Raw genomic sequence first — 19460 nt, forward strand, 5'->3', positions numbered from 1 at the left:
GAGGAAAGCGGGCCGATTGTAGAAATTGATATCCAAAGCCATCGGCAAAGAAGATAAACTGAAAACGGAGCGATCGTATCGGCGGAAGCGGGTGGTTGCAATAGACAAAGGAGGTAAGTAATAGACTAAACAACGGCAACCCGAGAGAGACCCTATAGTTAGTCTATCATATTCCACCTTAGTCTATAACAACCGCCCATTCCAACTAATAGGATCGCTCCATGTTCCCGATGTCTTCTTTGTCTATCGTTTCGTGTATCAAATTCAACATACAGCCGGCAGTCGCGATTTTGAAAAGTCGACAACACCTCTGTTTTTCCTCTTTTTGAATTCACAAATTGCAATATATCGATCCTAGCCGAGGCCACCTGCTTCGATACATATCGATTGTCTTACGCGCATTCTAATGAGTCCGGGGGGGGGGGGGCGTTTGTTATCGTCGACGCGGGAGCACGGGCTCGTGTGGGCCACTTATTTTTGGGTCAGATGAAAACGCTGCGATAACCCGCGGTTCGGTGCCCCTGTTCTGCCGTGCTGAGGAAGAACGCCGTATGAACATTCGAGAGTTGCCAAATTTCCCTCGATAAAACATGTATTTTTTACAACATTCGTGCATACTTTTCCTTGAAATTTTCAGATGTTTTAGATTAAATTGCGTACAAAATTGTCTGAAATTTTTGGGAAAAAATATTCCCCCTTTTTCCAGTAAATTCGGTTTTTATCGAAGGAAACTTGACAACGTCTGAAAGCTCGGACGGCGTTCTTCCTTACCACGGCAGTATTGGTGTGGAAATTTTGCACAGTTTTCCTTGACATTTTCAAACACTGGAAAAAAAAAACACATCGGATCTAGAGTCGAGACTCTTGAAAACATTGACAAGAAAAAATACTCTTGATTCAATCGGATTTTTGCTTGAATCAAAACGAAATCCGCCTAAACTAAGAAGCTTGGTCCTTGATTTAAGCTAGATTCTGATTGAATCACGAGTACTTTTTCTTGTCGATGTTTTTAGGAGTCTGGACTCTAGATCCAATGTGTTTTTTTTCCAGTGAATAGTTTAGATTATATCCCGAACAAAATCGTCTGAAAACTTGGAAGAAAAATAGCCACAATTTTCCCATGAAATTCGTTCTTTGTCGAAGGAAACATGGCAACGTCTGAAGGCTCATAGGGCGTTTTTCCTTAGTGTTCCGGTGGCTGTATCCACCTTCAATTACCCGCCCGAAATCGAGAGTAGGCGTTATCGCGGAACAATCGTCGCCGTCCGTGGCGTGGCGTCGTCGTCGCGGTGGACGCCCGGCGTCGCGACGCCCGGGCCGGGTGCGTCGCCCGTGACCCGTCGCGCGCCGAACCGCGACTCCGCCAGGCGCCGCTGCTTCGCTTCGTGGATTTCGCGCTCTGCAGGCAGCTGCGGGTCAGTTTAAGGTCCTTTTTCAGCGAGAGTCGAGGTGGATCTTCAGCTTCGGTCTCCAGAAAAAAGGAAAGTACCGAACCTCCAACTCCGACTCTAAAATCTGCGATTTGGACGGCTTTAATCAGAATCAGCATAACTGCATCTTGCGTTATTGCCGAATTACCTCTTGTGTTATATGAGGCCCTTGGAGGACAAGGCGCATAAGTGCAGTTTTTTAAAAAATCGAGATATTAATGCTATCATGTAAAACTAGTCTTAATGCAAATCGTACGAAAAATTTGCTCCCAAATTCCCATTTTTAAGCATCAAAAAGTCTGTTTGAACTTTCTTTCCGCCAAAAAGATCCATGTAATTTCGAAACTTCACTGGAAAAAAAAAAAAAACATTGGATCTAGAGTCCAGACTCTTGAAAACATTGACAAGAAAAAGGACTCTTGATTCAATCAGATTTAAGCTTAAATTTAAAGAAAATCCGCTCAAATTAAGAGGCTTGATTCATGATTTAAGCTTAAAGCTGATTGAAACAAGAGTACTTTTTCTTGTCGATGTTTTTAAGAGTCTGGACTCTAGATCCAATGTGTTTTTTTTTTTCCAGTGCGAGATATTAATTCTATCATGTGAAACTAGTCATAATGCAAATTGTTTAAAAAATTCGCTCCCAAATTCCAATTTTTAACCATCAAGAAGTCAGTTTGAACTTTTTCCCCGCCGAAAGGATCCATGTAATTTCGAAACTTCAAACACATACAGGGACCATAAAGGGACTCTAGGCCCGAAGAGCTCCATATTTGGACATGTCTGTACTGAAGGCACACAGGGACTGTTTTAGGGACCATAAAAGGGACTCTTGGCCCGAAGAGCTCCATATCTGGACAAGTCTGTTCTGAACCCATACAGGGACTGTTTTAGGGACCATAAAGGGACTCTTGGCCCGAAGAGCTCCATATCTGGACAAGTCTGTTCTGAACCCATACAGGGACTGTTTTAGGGACCATAAAGGGACTCTTGGCCTGAAGAGCTCCATATCTGGACAAGTCTGTTCTGAACCCATACAGGGACTGTTTTAGGGACTATAAAGGAGCTCTTGGCCCGAAGAGCTCCATATCTGGACAAGTCTGTTCTGAACCCATACAGGGACTGTTTTAGGGACCATTAAGGGACTCTTGGCCCGAAGAGCTCCATATCTAGACATGTCTGTACTGAACCCAAACAGGGACTGTTTTGCTTACCGTCGGCCTTGATGTTGTAGAAGCTCTTGTCCCGGAGATGTGCGGGGGCGGCGCAGAACTGGGGGTTGCGCTCGCGGCTGGTGACCTGGAGGTCGCCGTGCTTGATCCACTCGATGACCCACTTGAGGCGGCAGTCGCACTGGAGGAAGTGCCCGCCGAGGCTCAGACCCCTGAGCGTGTCGTTGAGGTGGGCCAGGGTGTTGACCGGGATCGTGGCGATCGGGTTCCCGTCCAGGGCGAGGAGGGTCAGCGACGGGTTCCCGGAGAACGCCTCCGAGGGCAGCGTCGTTATCAGGTTGAAACCGATATCCAGGACCTGCAACCCAATCAACCAAACTTAGAATCATCCTAATCTCCATGTCAGTGCTCGAAACTCACAGGCGGCAAATGCGCCTAATAACTCGGCCATGGCTCCTAAAAAATGAAGGCTCTGCGCCAACGTGGCCCTTAAAAATGCCCCCCCTTCCTCTGAATGAAAATCCCAATTTTTCTTTTTGACGATTTTTTTAAAATGTCGGCGCACGGCACTGGATTCTGAATTTTCACGGAGTGCGCCGTGATATACAGGCAAAATGTCAATTTAGCCCCTAAAAATCGAGCTTGATGAGCCACATGGCTCCCTGAAACCCGACGGTGAGTTTCGAACACTGCTGGATGGATAAAGAACTGCCGTGAAACGCAAAAACGCCGTAACCGCTCACTACTTAAGTCGACATTATCCCTCCAAAGAGCAGTATTTTGCTGCCTCGTGCAAAATTGCATCTCAGGGTGTCCACAAGTCCGGAATTAGCCCTGATTTTTTAACGGCGGTCCGGAAGTACTGAAAAAGTGCCGAAAATCCGCAAGAAGGTCCGGAATTTTGTTCATTTTTGTCGCAATTTGAGCGAGAAATTCAAATTTCTGAAAATTTTCGAATTTCGTCAATTCGTCAAAGGTACTGAAAAAGAACTGAATTTTTCTGTCGAGGAGGTACTGAATTTCTTGGGAATGCACTGTAAAAGTTCTGATTTTCGGCTAGTCGGTTTTAGTAGACACCCAGCACCTTTTTTCACCGATTTCTTTTGATTGACAAAGCTTTCTAGGACATATTCGTAGTATCAAGCTCCAATTAGAATCAGCTGAACATAGAAAACCAGGGCAAGAAACTTAAGTTCTTGGAAGTAAACATTTTTACTCGAAAATTCCTCTCAGAGTGCAGACGTTGTCCCTTACCCTAAGCTCGGAGAGCGTGTTTATGGCAGCGGACGGGAATTCAGTGAGGAGATTATTGAGCAAACTGAGGGAGCTGAGCGTATTCTTGACGCCGACAAAAGTGGTAGGCCCAACTGCTTGGATAACATTTCTCTCCAGGTTCAGCGCGGTGAGAGAGTCTAGACCCTGTAACAAAAATGTAGTAATGTTTCATTTATTCATGTTTTTGGAAGCATGAGAATATATAGAAGGCTTAAAGTAACGAAATTGGGTGAATTTTCTTCTGAATATGAAGCAAAATCCATGCATCTAGAGGTTTTTTTTTGCAGCATTCAGCTCAAAACAACATTGAAATATCGCGAAGTAGCACTCTAAGAGCTTTTTAAGCTTTCATCCTTACGTATCTTTTCCTTGACGGCGCCACATTTGTCTCTGAACCTCTCAGAATGAAAATACGAGACTTTAAGACCGGAAACTTTAGACACACATTGTAACCTCTTTGTGAGCTCTACGTGTACGTTGAAATCCCCGTGCAAAAAGTCAACTCTACAGTTATTTCTCGGCAAGAAATCCAGGAAATTCTTAAAATTTTGTCTTAAATCATTAGAATGCAATCGTTTTCTTATCATATTTTCGGCAAGAAATCCTGGGAATGGGTCAGTTACGCTGGTCATAGAATTGTGTTGTGATGTTTGATTCTTCTAGATTGGCTAAAATAATAAGATCTGTCCAAACCTCCCGCTCGTGAAAACACAATGGTCCACGTACGTCAGATCGCAAACTGAACGTTACCGTGGCGCTCTTTGGGATACGGAATTATGGCAATCTAAATCGTGACACTTTGGCTCAGCTATAGCAAATTGTTTACACTTTGAACAACAAAGGGTGGGACAACAATGTTTGATAGAGAAGTCTGCCAAAACCGTTGTAGTGCGCGATTTGACTCACGTAGAGTATTGCGTTTCTTGTGACCGGGCAATTCTTTCCCGTAACCAATGTACAATTAAAACGCTCATATCCTAGTTAGAAGTTGATTTTGGTAATTTTTGTCGCGCGAATCGTGTTCCCCATGAAAATTTGAGGTGGAAACATGTATCACATTGCTTAATTATTCGAACCCAGTCTACTTGTGAAGCGCGCCCGCGCGTTCTCTAAGTAGCGCCTTCGACACCGGAGAAGTACTTCCCACGTTACACCGTTTTACACATGCTAACTGATGTGCAAATTGCCTACTCTGCACTGGCCGGAGGATACACTGTGTTATAAGGCTTATTGTTAAACCTTCACCTATATTTTCAATTTCAGTAGTTGCAAAAGTAAGCCTATAAGTCTGAGAATAGTTTTTGAAGTAATTAACAATACTTAGGTCACTAATGTAGTGCATAGTCCATTTGATGGGCACGCAGTGGTCAAGCTTTTCCATTTTAGCGACTTCAATCAGTGAACTTCAACTGTTCGCAATTCTTTAGAGATACAACCGGTGACCAGCACAACTGACCCATTCCTAAAATTTGGTCCTAAATTATTAGAATGCAATCGTTTCCTTATCGCAAGTTGCATTCAAGCATTCCTGAAGGAAGTTGAATTCTTACCTGGAAGACACCAGAACTACCGGTTCCTGGCAGCTCGGATAGGATGTTGTGTGCGAGGTCGAGAAAAGCTAGGGCGCTAAGTCCTCGGATGGCCTCAGGGATGACCTTCTGGCGGGTGGCCTTGAGGTTGAGGTTCTTGAGGGAGGTCTCGAGGCCGCGGAAAGCGTGGCGGGACAACGTGACGTTGTTGTCGGCCAACTTCAGGGTCCCCAGGTTCGTGAGCCACGCGAAGGCATCGTCCGGCACCTGCGTCAGTTTGTTCCGCGACAGGTCCAGCAGGGTCAGGTTCTTCAGCGCTTTCAGCGATTCTACTGGGATGTCCTCAAGCTCGTTGTCCTTGTGGACGCAAAAAACATAAAATTAGAACTTGAATTTGAAAGTGTCTTTCCTTATTTTGTAGTAGAACTGTATTCAGGGTTGACACAGTTACGGAATACCGGAACAATCGAGAATGGAGAGTTTGCACGCAAAATTTTTATTGAATCATCTGAAAGTGCGTAAAGAGCCGATTTCACAGTATTTCCCACAATTTTTTTCTGATATGGGAAATAGTATAAAAATAGATTTAAAAGTGAGGAAATGCACCGCCTAGTAACGTCGTCTGGCGGCATTTCCCATTTAAATGAACGTATTTTACCAAATTTTGTCATACCTTCTCCAAAAAATGTTCAACTCATAAACAAAGGGTATTCTCGCGTTCAGTTCACTCAGTAGTTTCCACTTAAACACGAAATTCATCAAATTTCAGACACCTGCAAATTCTTTATCGTCAGGTAATTTCAAAAAGTTAGGGAAAACCTGGAAATGTCAGGGAATATTACGGAATTGTCGGGGAAAAATTTTTTACCCCCTCCGCTTAACCCCCCCCCCCACCACCCCTAAAGTGCGAAAATTACCCCTCTTTTTGAACCTCTCTATCTCATCGCCTAATTGAGACAATGAATCGCGCAGTTTGTCTGAAAACACTCCTTATATGTTACAGATTCTTAATATTTTCAGTTTTAAATCTCGAGAGCACTTTAAATTGGGTGTTTTTTTTTTTAAAAAAAAGTGAAATTTGAAAATGTAGAATTTTTGGAGGTTTATAGGGAATTACCTGTAAGTTGAGGTTTTTGAGGGTATGCTCGAGGCCGTTGAAGGCCCCGGGGGCGATGGAGCGGATCCTGCAGCCGGAGAGCTGGAGGCTGAGCACGTGGATGTTGAGGAAGGCGTTCTCCTGGAGGAGCTTGACGGAGCTGTTGTTGACGTAGAGGAAGTCGAGCGGAACCGAGCGGGCGTACTTGTCGAGGGCTTTCAGCAGGAGCGGGAAGTCGACCATGTCGCACTGGACGCTCAGCTGTTGGCCGAGGTTGTAGGCGCAGATGCAGGCCGACTGGAGCTCCGAGAGCTCCCGCTGCCACGGGCATTGCGCCGCCGCCAGCCCCACCCGCAGCACCAACAGCGTCGCCACCGCCTCAAGCAGCCATGCCATCACGCCTCACGCCTCCTGAAACACGCCAAAATACCAGTTATAGTTTATGCTATAGACCAAGATGACGAGAATCACCCAGCGGACTCATTATTGAAATTGATTAGTGAAAGAAGTCAAAGTAGAAATGGAGCAACACATTTGGTGGTAGTGGGAGGTTGCAACTGTGGCGAAGCGTGAATGATCGACTATCGATATTTCCTCATTTGAAGCTATGGTAAAAGATCGATTATTAAGATTTTCGCTGCGAACACCCTGTGTATCGATCCTTTCCCATAGATTTGAATGACAGATCGGATCAAATCGTTAGATTCATACATTGTTAATGTTCCTATCCATGCGTTTGAGTCTCCAGGAAAGGCCATTTCGATACATCTCATACTTTTAAGTATCCGGAGCATCTCAAAGTTTCTTAATGGGTCATTTAGTTGACTCTCTTGTGATTGAGTGTGGCTGGAAATGAAAATTTCAAGTTTTTTAACCGCAAATCTACAGCGAATATTGAACGATCTAGATGTGATTTTTCCATTAAAATCATCCTGAAGAGCAGTTTCATAAAGTTGATACAAAATCCAGTCGTTAGAATGAATCAGTCCTGGGGAGAATAATTCTTATGGTTTATATATCATCACCTTCCGGCCAAAGAATCACAAATGCCATGCGATCTTTCAAAATTTCCGACGTCAGTTTATTTTCCACAGAGCAATTTTTGGTTGAAGCGGTTTGAAAATTTCACTGAATTTGATCGGTAGCACAAAGAAAATTCAGTGAAGTTTTCGGACAGCCTTGTATCTGCGAAAAAATGAAATGGCGGCAGAAATTTCAAAACATCGCATGGTGCTTGCGATACTCTGGCCAGAAGGTGACGATATAAGGCCCATCGAAGTGATTTCAAGTTGAAGGTGCAATGAATGGTCGTACCGAGCAATTTTTGTGACCGAGAGAATCTCACCGTCCGAAATAACCGGTTACGCGAACCGGCCACACATTGCGAGAACACCCCTTTCGTTACGTCACGTACGAGTCCATACAAGTAAATAGTCAAACGTCACAAAAGCATCATAACCGTAACGTGGTATCATTAAGATAATGACCATATCGTCACAACGCGACTGTATCGGGGGCGTTATCGAAGGGGGGAGGGGGGGGCGTTATCGGGGTAACCGATACGCATTAGGGATTCCGCAATAGTTTTGAAGCTTCGCGTGCGACTCCATTAACGTCCTTTTGATTGAAAGTTTATGACGGTTCCTTCTTCATGACTCTATCCCGAGCAGCATCCGTCGCTTGGCCAAGGATTTTTCGGTGGCACTGACAAAGCTTTCGGTTTTCCGTGTCGCTTGTGGTTTTCTGGTTTTGTTCTCTCGAGGTCTCCCGAAAGTAGTTTTTAATTTCGTCGTTTTTTCAGACGGTTGAACGGTGTTGTTCGGAGGATCATCAAGGATGAGTCGGATTATTGTAGTTGTTGTCAGGTCTATTATGACTGCGTTACCGTGCTAAGGAAAAACTCCGTATAAGCATTTTAAAGATGCCAAATTTTCCTCAATGAAATGTTCATTTTGAGAACAATTATTAATATTGTTCGTCCAAATTTACTACATTACATTTAAAATCAGCTCAACCGAAAATATTACTATTTTTGCTGTCTTAAAAATGATCCTAGCCCCGAGTTTTACCGTGTACTACAGCTTTTAGTCATGTAACCCAATTTGTCCTTGCGAGTATTATTTTTTAAATCCTTACATCAATGATAGCGCAGATAACAAAAAATGCGAACTCTGAGCTTACATTTTTAATTTTACGCTTTTTCAAGGTCTAATTCTATACTTTGAACTGAAATCTAGTGCTTTAAACGTTCTCCATGGATGCATATTCCAGATGACGTTCAAACTTGTGAAAGACTCAAAAAATTCGGTGTCCTACGGAATGTGTAAGTCTCGAAATGGCTGCACCGCTATCTTGCATCGATAAATGAAATCGTGACTCTGAACCACCTCATTGCGTTTCAACAGCTCTCCGCCTCCATCTTGAAGGTCGAAATGAATATTTTTGGAGAATGCATAAACATATCTTACGCCAACATCGTGTTTTTGGTGTACGACTGTATTACAATAATTCCCAACTAAGATGCCTTGTCAGCGGAGACAGAATTTTGCAATTAAAAACGCATGTAGAGGGAAGTTCTGCGAATTCTGTCTCAGAACGAATCTTAATATTTTTTGTGCTTATCATTCAGGATTCCGCTATCAATGCACAAATCGTCCTTTTCCCCACAAAAGAACGTAACTACATTTCAATGTTGCCAAATTATCCCTCACAAATTGCATTTTTATCAGGAGAATCGGTACGGAGAATCATGGATGCCAAACAGACCGAATATTATTAACCTTGCCATAATATTATGACAAGACAACTTATTTGGTATGGTCATGCTCGTGGTAAGAGACAGTTGCCAAGGCAGGCCTTCTATTGGGTTCCTTCCGGAAGAGGGCGCAGAGAGCGCTCAATGAGAGGTTGGAAGGATGGGGTTGAAGTGGAAATGTTAAGGTGCTCGGTGCCCGAAGGGTTGTGGTTCGACAGGGAGCAATGGAGGTTAGGTGTCGCAGAGCGCCAGGGAGTGCTATAAAGTGACTTATGCAGGATGTATGTATGTATCAGGAGAATCTTGGGCATTTCTAACTATTTCACCAATTCTTTCCTTTGATCTTTCGTGAAAATTGGAAACATTTTAGGGAGAATTGCACAGGTTCATTCTTGTAAAAAATCAAATTGTTTAAGTAAATTTCGTAGGTTTAGAATTGAGTTACATTCCTCCGTCCGGAAAAATTACGAACTCTGTGGCCAGCGCAATCAACACATTTTGCAAAAGAATCAATCAAGTTGTGTCCGGAGACCCAGTATCGCAGCTCGCTTTGAAAATAAAATGGACCGCTTCTACCTCAGCGTCACCATCAATTTTCCCGCCGACTCCTCGGCCAATCCGTCACCCGATTACAAAATCCCGCAACATCTACCATATCGAATAAAAACCGCGCAAACCCTACGTTAACTGAAGGCAGATACGCGGGTTTTTCGGGTCCCCCCGAAGCGAGTCCCGAATGATCTCGGCGAGGAGCCGCGGACCCCGGGATTACGTAGAGCCCCCCAGCTGGACGCCTAATCCTCGATCCTGGTTGCAACATGCTCGAATCAGGCTCCGATCTCCCAAAACTGATTGTTACTTTTCCACGGTGCAGCCCCCCCCCCCTCCGGGGGCCTCCTCCCCGGGATTCGGCCGCTTTTGTTCTGGGCGAGGATTTTAAGGTGCAGGTCGGACCGACCGCTTGTTTGTCGAGTGGCATCGCCCGGGTAATTAGTTTACTGAAATACGGACCGAGTTTGCCAAACTGCCGGTGGATCATAGACAGGGTTGCCACCGCCAGGGAATACCGGGAAATGTTAGGGAATTTTCAAAAGTCAAGAAAAACCTGGAAATGTCAGGAAAAATGACGGAAATGTCAGGGAAAAATCCTCGAGTCACCTTTTTTTGCTTTCTAGAAAAGGTTTGACGTTTCGAAGAACAAATTTGCTGGGCAACTATTTCTAATTATGTCCTTTTCACCATCTAGCATATCTTCTATTGTTAGGGAATTTTACCAAAATCTGTCAGGGAAATCAGGGTAATGTCAGGGAATTTCATTTTCTTAATTCTGTGGCAACTCTGTATAGGGGAAGGAGGCCCGAAAAGAGACGGAAAATTGGATCAAATTGAGCAAATAGGAACCAGCGCGATTACAGTGTTTTCAAAATTGTAAAACTTCTCCTTTTTTTAAACGAGTACTTGAAATATGTACAGTATTAAATTTTTCACAAATATTTTCCTTTAAAATTATCAAGTTTTTCGAGGGGAGCCAAAACTATGTGCTATTCTGAGATATATTTTAGAATATTATGAAGAAGGAAAATTCTCACAACGCGGAAAAAATTACATGCTGATTTAACAATTCCATTGCTAAAAAAAGGGAACGTGATGTTTCAATGTAGATTTTACGATCAAAAAATGCTACTTTAACCACCCCCGTCGTTAAATTAGCTCACAATAGTGGTTAAAGTAGCATTTTTTTTTTTTTTTTTTTTTTTTTTTTTTGGTAAAATCTACATTGAAACATTGCAGTCACTTCTTTTAACAATTAAATTGTTAAATCAGCAATTTAATTTTTTCCGTGAACACTGTAATCACGCTGGTTCGCTTTTTTGCTAAATTCAAATCCCATTATCGAATCATAACACTTATCTTAAAATATAGACCTTCAATGAGCAAAAATTATATAGATGAGGTTTCGTGAGGGTGGGCCCAAAAGCGGCCCTTACCGGTGCCCCTTCTCATCAACAATGGAACACTATTTTGACGACGGCCCTCTTATTTGCCGGAAAAATGGAGGCGTGGAGGTTAAGCCCCCTCCTTTAAGGTGGGCACAATCAATTTTCCCCGTTAATACGTGGTCTCCAGGCTACAGTTCATCTCCGAAGGCACCACTCCTCCAGTCTGAATTTCCGTAACTCGGCTGGCCTCGTAATTAACGACACCTCATTCTAGGGACGCACGCCCGTGCCGAGCTTTGCTCCGAAATCGGGAGCCGGGAGGCGTCTGGGGCGTCGCGACGCGGCGCGGCGGAGAAAGTCCCTCGGGGCCGCACCCGCGACCGCGTCGCTAGAAAGTGTAAAAGCGCCGCTCTATTTCTAATTAACACCCGAGCTCGTCTTACGCCGGATTTGCATGCCGCCCGATCACGGGGATTAGTTTCCAGCCAGGAGACGCGAGGCGACGCGTAGGCGGGGCCGAGCGTGTCTCGAGCCGCGCACGATCCCACGCGCTGCGTCGAGCGGGTTGCGTCCTGGGGCGGCGCGGTGTCGGGCGGGTTGCGTCTTGGGGCGAGGCAGTGCGGTGTTTGACTCACTTTTCACTATGTTGTAGCATACTGCACAGTTTTGACACATTATCGGCACTATCAACAATTAATTTATGTACAGATAAAACTTTATCGACGACCGATTATAGTTAGATGACTTACTTTTTTTATTATTCTTTACGCACAATGGCCATTTCGGGCGGGCCGCCCATCTTCAAGTGAATGAGCTGGTATGGAAAAGTTAAAAATTTGGCGTGAAGATAGCCGCGCCGGCGCAGTTATTATCTTAGCTGATCGAGGGAACGAGAGTCGTGATAATAACTGCGCCGGCGCGGCTATCTTCATGCCGAATTTTTAACTTTTCCATACCAGCTCAGTCACCTGAAGATGGGCGGCCTGCCCGAAATGGCCATTGTGCGCAAAGAATAATAAAGAAAGTAAGTCATCTAACTATAATCGGTTGTCGAAAAAGTTTTAACTGTACAGAAATTAATTGACTATTTTTTGACCCAAATTTTGACTGAAAGGCGAACTGATTTGGAGTCAACCCGCCGCCGTGCTCACAGCATAAAACTGAAGTCTACCCAAAATTTCCACTGGACTTACATGATTATTTATTTACAACAAGTTGATTACAGAAAAAAATCTTCGCTACTCTGTCGAATGTTCCTGCTCGACAAATCGTCACCTTTCGGTCAAAGTATCACGAGCGCCATGCGACGTTTCAAAATTTCCGTCGCCATTTTATTCTTTTACAGAGCAATCGTTGGTTAAATCTGTTTGAAAATTTCACTGAATTTGATCGGCAGTATGAGGAAAATTTAGTGAAATTTTCGGACAGCTTCGTTGAAAAATTTGTCAGTAAAAAAATGAAATGGTGGCGGAAATTTGGAAACGTAGCATGGCGCTTGTAATACTTTGGCTGGAAGGTGAGGAAATCCTTAACTTGCAATGTTTTGGAAGATCAAAGTGAATAGAGAGGCTGTCGATTGAACTTTAATAATCGGCCCGGCGGTCAATATGGTTGCCTGCTCAGGTTAATAGCCCCGTGTTCGTTGAGCCGCTTAATGCGTATTAAGTAGTATCATTATTCAGATCCTTAGGGCTCGAGCTATGATTCAGGAGGTCCGGGAGTTGAATCCGGTTACTCCTACTGCCGTGCTAAGTAAGAGCACCGTATGAGCCTTAGAATGTTGCCAAATTTCCTCTCAGGAAAAATTGATTTCCGAAGAAAGTTATAAATATTCTGCCTTGAAATGTTCAGACATTTAAGACCAAATGACGAACCAAATTCTTTGAAAATCGGAAAATAAATAATCACAAATTTTGCTGAAAATTCGTGATTTGTCAGAAGAAATTTGGCAACACCTGGTGACTTTTACGGCGTTCTTGCTCAACACGGCAGCCTAGGTGTTTATGTCGATCTTATTCTTTAATCAGTGAGTCATTACTCTTTAATAGTATTTTTGGGTTCTTACTAATTTACAAAATGGTTCAAATCGTTCATCAATTTTCTCTCTTAATTTTAGGTTACCTTAGAATATTTAAAACCTTCGCTAGGGCATGAACAGTAAGTGAGAAGCTTTCAGTTGTATCGTACGATGGTGAAATAATTATATCTTTGCTTGACGGTTTGTGACTTTATAATTCAGATAATTTGAAATGAACAAAAATCAAATTCAGTATTTTTTAAAGTATCAATTTTATTCTCAGTTGACTGTTGTAAAGCATATACGAGCCACGTGTCAAAGCTTTGCTTTTATTTGTCTTTATACTCGTGTATTAATAATGTGAGTTTGGGAGTTGAATCTGGACTAGGGCAAGAATGCAAACAACAGTGCACTTCCATTTCGAAAGTAAACATAATAATGCCATTCAAATCAAAACCTCGAGTCTGAAACCGACAGTAATGCAACTTCGATCTGCGGTTTGACCCCTTAACACGTTCAAATTAGTCCTGGTCCAATTTCCCGCGTAAAGCTGCAAGCCTCAATTTTGGATCTGGGTCAGCTCAGCACAATGCATGATCGATTGGGCAGCCATTTCCGGTATATGTATGCGATTTTTCGACCCACGTAGAGAAAAAGCATAGTAGTAAAAAGTTCACTTTTGTCTAGAAAAATTTCTTATCACGTGAACGATGAAAGATGTGGAAAAATGATGGAGAGGGGGCCTTAGGAATTATCGATCTCGAAAATGAAACGAATGTTATCCCAAGTAAAGTTCGAATTTGAACTCGTTGGACAATTGCCTTGAGAATGTGACTTGATTCAATTGAACTTGAACACACGTCCAGATCAGCCCTAGTCTGATATCCCGAATAAGCTGCTAGCCTCAATTATTGAGTCATTCTTTGTAGTAGCGGCGTATGAACTTGTCCTTGGTACTCAGCTAGTGAGACTTTTTCATTCACACGCTGATAATTTTCATGGAAAAATGGGTAAAAATACTCTAGATTTTTGCAATAAAAAATCCAGTAGAATATTCATATTATTCAGTTGTAAACAATACACTAAGGGTCGCATAAATAATTGTTTTTTCAACCACTCCTCAAATCAAATCGATGCAGTGCGCCAGCCACTCGCAGGTCGCGACCATTGATTGCGGGGAGGAAAAAAAGAGTACATAAGTTTGGCAGGACACTTTCTTCATGATCCAATGTCTCAGAGTAACCTACGACATGGGTCCATTCAACACAAAATTGTGTTGAGAAACCAAGTCCTTTGTGTTGACCAAATCCTTTGTGTTGTCAAAACCAAGTCCTTTGTGTTGTCAAAACCAAGTCCTTTGTGTTGATCTATCCAGGGTGGCAAAATTTCATGAAAAATTCAATCTTGAACTTTAACGTGAAATATTTCATGAAAAGTTTGAACGATATTGAAATATACCGGTTCCTTTTCATGTTTCGCAAAATGTAAAAATTGTGTTTTTCTTCTAGTTTTGTGTGTTTGAGTGCGAGTTAATATTTGGACCGCGTTGAACAGTAAGGAACCAAGTCACACCAGCCATTGCCAAATTTAGCCGGGAAATTTAATTTTCTATACTTGACAATGGTTGTGCGGATTTTATTGCAATTTTCAGTGAATTTTCTGTGTAGTACTAAGTAAATTCCGCAAGCTTTTCGAAAGAATCCGCTCAAACGTTCTCTTGTAAAAAATTGAATTGCTCGGTTAAATTTGGCAGTAACTGATGTGGCTTGGTTCCTTTTTGCTAAACGCAGTCCATTTCTCAGCCCCGTGAAATTGCCAATCCTTCTTTTCTCTCTCACGTTTCATGCCACCCTGGATTTGACACAAAAGAGTAACACAAAGTAACATCGAACTCGGAAATTTTTAACTGTGTAGGTCGTTTTCACCGAAAAAAGTATTATTTTGATATCCAGGTCACCCGGTGGAGCTTATGATTGATTCAGTAGCCGTATCCGCTCTGTGACCCGGGCTGCGCGCGGTTCAAACCGCTCTCAATATTGACCTAACCCATGCGCGTGCCGACATGACCATTGAGGTTACGTTTAATCAACTCACGCACGATTCGAGGCGTGCGTGGCCGCGTGGCTGAGTGGAGATTCGGGTGCGGAGAGTGGCTGTAGCTGCGGTTTCGCCACCCGGGGACTCCGGACTTCGGACTCCGGGCCATAGACCAGATCTCCCGATAGCATTGTCCGATTTTAGATCCCAACCCGGAGCCCCGGGGGCCTCTGCGGCTTCCAGCCGCCCCATGTGTGAACTGGCCGCCGCGCCGAGCGTCAGTTTCGGTTCCCACCGCCACGCGGTGGGGTGTGAGGTGGCCCTAAGTTGCCGATTCAACCGGAGTTGGAACCAAGAAGCGAATTTGATTTAGAGGTCCGGTACCACTTTTGTGTCCGAACCTCCGAGCGGCCGTTCCATTTGAGTTCAGAACTTCCGATTCGGTGACTATCGAATCGCAACGTTGATGCGTGATTTTAGTACCACCTTGCGAGGTGGTTCTAATGCCGCAATCACACGCTTCCTAGGAAAAAAAACACATTGGATCTAGAGTCCAGACTCTTGAAAACATTGACGAGAAAAAATACTCTTGATTCAAGCAGATTTAAGCTTAAATCAAAAGGAAATCCGCTCAAATTAAGAGGCTTGGTTCTTCATTTAAGCAAAAATCCGATTGAATCAAGAGTATTTTTTCTTGTCGATGTTTTTAAGAGTCTGGACTCTAGATCCAATTTGTTTTTTTTTCCAGTGCTGAATGTGGAAGTCATCGGCCCGATGCCTGAATTTTCCGCGTGACGCGCAACGATTCTCAGCGACCGTCGGATAATGTCGGATTTGTCTGAACTATTCGAATAGATTTGATACACATTTGGATGAAAATAATTCGAATTAGTGAAATTTCAGCTGTTGAGCGCTGACTGTTGACTGCCACATTCAGCGTTTGATTGCGGCTTAAAAAAGGCTCAACCTATCGAAAACCAACGGGTGTGATTGGTCGAATCTGGTAACAACGGTGTCCACTGGTGTTGGTGATTGATGAGACAAACCGGGACAGAACTTCCCAAAGAGGCTCGGAACACTAAATAAAATTTGCTTGAGGAATTCGTGGAAATTATTATAAGGGTTAAGTTTTAAAGGATTGCATATTCAATCTATCAATTGGACTGCGATTTGCTATTAGGAACTAAAATTTCCGGTTCATCTGTAAAAAAATGTATTCCGTAATATGCGTATAGGAAAACTGATGGCACATACGTTGTTTCTTAACCGAGCTAGAAATTGTAGTTCCTAATCGCAAAATATAGCCCAATTATATTTTGATTAGTGATTAGACCGAGTAGGTATAAAAGTGGTTTATTACATTTTTAGTTGCATTTCGGCTCTAGGAACCATCATCAGTAGTATCAGCAGGCAAACAACATTCAAACAAACTCCATGCATTGGTAGGTTTCGGCAATTAGGTATGCTAAGTTGGAAATTAAAATTAACTACAGTAAAACGCTGAACAGTATAGATTTTGGATGTTGTTAAGCGAACCAGTTTTATCCAATTACAGTTCCATCATATCAACACACCAAGTTTCAAAAAAATCGATCGAACAGGGGTCGAGGTAGCATTGTAGGCCACGTTTGCCATCTTGGAATTTAGAATTTTAAAAATTTGATTAAAAATTCGAGTCTCCGTAAAAAAAAGTATACGCTGGTACCATGTTTCATCACAATCGGTGAAGCAGGCGCAGAGATAAAACTTTTTGTTCGACGCTTACTTTTCTGCGTTTGCGTTAAAGTCTTCGAGATTACTATGCTACCGTCAGAACGTACTGCGTTGGGTTGAAGTAATCCGGAATCTACAAGCTAAGTGCTATGTTGAGGGTCTGTCAGCGTATTTTTAAAGCATTCTCATAAATTTTTGGTAAAAGGAGTCGGTTTATAATTTTATCACTCAACTAGGGAAAATATTAAAAAAAAAAAAAAAAAAAAAAAAAAAAAAAAAAAAAGACAGAAAATGTCTTTTTTTGAGCATGTTGACCCCTTCCTTCCTCTAATTAAATTGAAGAACAACCTGCACGACTTATAACGCCGTCACTAAGTAGAAAAAACGAATCCTTGTGGACATTCTACAGTGCGGCGAGCAACCAGCGTGACACGCGCATAAGCGTCTATAAACTTAACATGGATACTTCACGCATTGCGCAATGCGTGAAGTATCCCTGTTAGGTTTGAAGGCGCCAGCGCTCGTTTCGTGCTGCCAGCACGCGGCGTATGGTGCGCCGGTGGTGAGAAACCAAGTAAAGTAAAATGCCTTCAATTTTTGCGTATGCAACACGGACACCCGCGAAGCTCGAATAGTTGCTTCGAGGCGTTATTACCGATGTCGTCTTGCGTCTGCTCGTTAAGATACTTATCGAGAGTACATTCCCATTATACTGAGAGTGAAGACAATCCGAATCCATTTCTGATTGGTTCCCGTATTTTAGGCCTCCGCGGTGTCACAAACGGGAATAAACATTACATTTTCACCAATTGAGAATTTGCAGGGGTCTGAAATTTGATGAATTTCGTGTTTAAGTGGAAACTACTGAGTAAACAAGACACGAGGATAACCTTGGTTGATGAATTGAACACTTATTGAAGAAGATATGACAAAATAATCTAATCAATACGTCATCTCCCAGGAGGAACCCAATCTAGTACCTTCTTAGGCAATCTGTCATCCGACATTCGTTGAACATGACCATATCAGACAAGCTGTTTGGTCATAATTTCATGGATTTAGATTAGTAAAAAAGATAAGTTTAAGATAAGTATAAGTTTAAAGATAAATAATCCAATCTGCTGAAATACGTGTGTTTAAATGGGAAATGCCGCCAGATGACGTCACTAAGCGGTGCATTTTCTCACTTTTAAATCTATTTTTATACTTTTTCCCATATCAGAAAAAAAATTATGAAAAATACTAGCTATGAAATAAGCGCTTTAAGCACTTTCAGATGAAGCAATAAAACGTTTCCATGCAAATTCTCCATTGTCGCGGAAAATTGAGGCTTTCCCCGGTAATTTCGGCAACGTCCTCATCGGCTTTCCACCGTAGACTCATCGTGTGGGAAGCGGTTGCTCAACGTGGGCAAGATCGGCCATTGTTCCCGGCTGAATTATGTAAAACAACTTACTTACCCATTAGCAACTTGCTTAACACCGTCGCCGACGGCGGCTTAGCTCTGTTCGTCTCCCGATCTCCCATTGTAGGATCGCCGCCTATTATGTTTGTTTTGATTTTCCTCTTTTCACCTGCGGCGCGGCGCTTGTCCACTCACCGAGAGAAACTGTTCTGATTGTGATGGTTCAAGCGTTTCTCGCGCACCCCCCCCCCCTCTCCCCGCCTCTTCGCTTCGATGGGAATACATCCATTGATCTTTGAAATCGGAAGCGATTATTCGCTTTTTACTATCGAAGGAAGAATGGAAAAGAGCAGTGACGTTGGCGCTCTCAGGGTGTCTAGTAACTTGAGAAACCCAAGGAATCGTTAGATTATTTTTATACATGCATACATACATTCAAATTGCTTTTACAGCGTGCTTGGGCGCTCTGCGACACCTACTCGCCATTCTTGTCTATCGATCCAGAGCTCATCTGGTAAATGGTATCTTGTAATTTCATCTTGAATGTCACCTATCCACGATTTTGTTGGACGTCCCCTACGTCTCCTCCCAGGAGGAACCCAATCTAGTACCTTCTTAGGCAATCTGTCATCCGCCATTCGTTGATCATGACCATATCAGACAAGCTGTTTGGTCATAATCACATGTATTTAGATTACTTTTCAGTATTACAAATAACCTGGAAAATATTTTGTCATGGAATGCTCGGAAAAGGAGGGGTGCCATTTTTGGGCCCTTCCTAGCTCAATTTCCTCAACTGTACAATGTTCAGTTCATTCAGAGTGCATACTCTATAGTATGCATCATGATTTAGTCATTTCTGCCGGCTGATTGTTGAAATCGATAGGCGAAGAAGACATAAAGTGTATATGGAGCGAACTTGTTGGTTGAAATGGGTGGTTGTGATCGACTAAGGGGGAATCGATCGAGATCGTTCGATAACCATTCAATAATCGACCCACAGGCCGACTTCGCTACAACATCATCGAGCTCGATACATAGCGTCCTAATCGCACGCATGAAAACGCGGTTGTTTCTCAACACGATGGCGT

General features: G+C 43.0%; 2 protein-coding genes across 3 annotated transcripts in view; one reads left to right on the forward strand and one right to left on the reverse strand.

Moving 5' to 3' along the window:
- Positions 1-19460, forward strand: part of Rab3GAP1 (RAB3 GTPase activating protein subunit 1) — a 217164-nt gene that overhangs the window by 27861 nt on the left and 169843 nt on the right. The window lies entirely within an intron of this gene.
- haf (leucine-rich repeat and fibronectin type-III domain-containing protein hattifattener) overlaps positions 1-19460 on the reverse strand; it is a 129291-nt gene that overhangs the window by 11227 nt on the left and 98604 nt on the right. The window contains exons 3-6 of one of the 2 annotated variants that reach the window (XM_072303012.1): positions 6524-6913; positions 5428-5763; positions 3857-4021; positions 2645-2960 (exon numbers count right to left, since the gene is read on the reverse strand). In XM_072303012.1, coding sequence (XP_072159113.1) covers positions 2645-2960; positions 3857-4021; positions 5428-5763; positions 6524-6898 — 1192 coding nt within the window. In that variant the 5' untranslated portion in view covers positions 6899-6913. Of the gene's footprint in view, positions 1-2644; positions 2961-3856; positions 4022-5427; positions 5764-6523; positions 6997-19460 lie in introns of those variants that run through there. The other variant, XM_072303013.1, reaches the window with a different exon arrangement.

The sequence above is a fragment of the Bemisia tabaci genome, chromosome 7, assembly GCF_918797505.1.
Source record: "Bemisia tabaci chromosome 7, PGI_BMITA_v3".
Lineage (NCBI taxonomy): Eukaryota > Metazoa > Arthropoda > Insecta > Hemiptera > Aleyrodidae > Bemisia > Bemisia tabaci.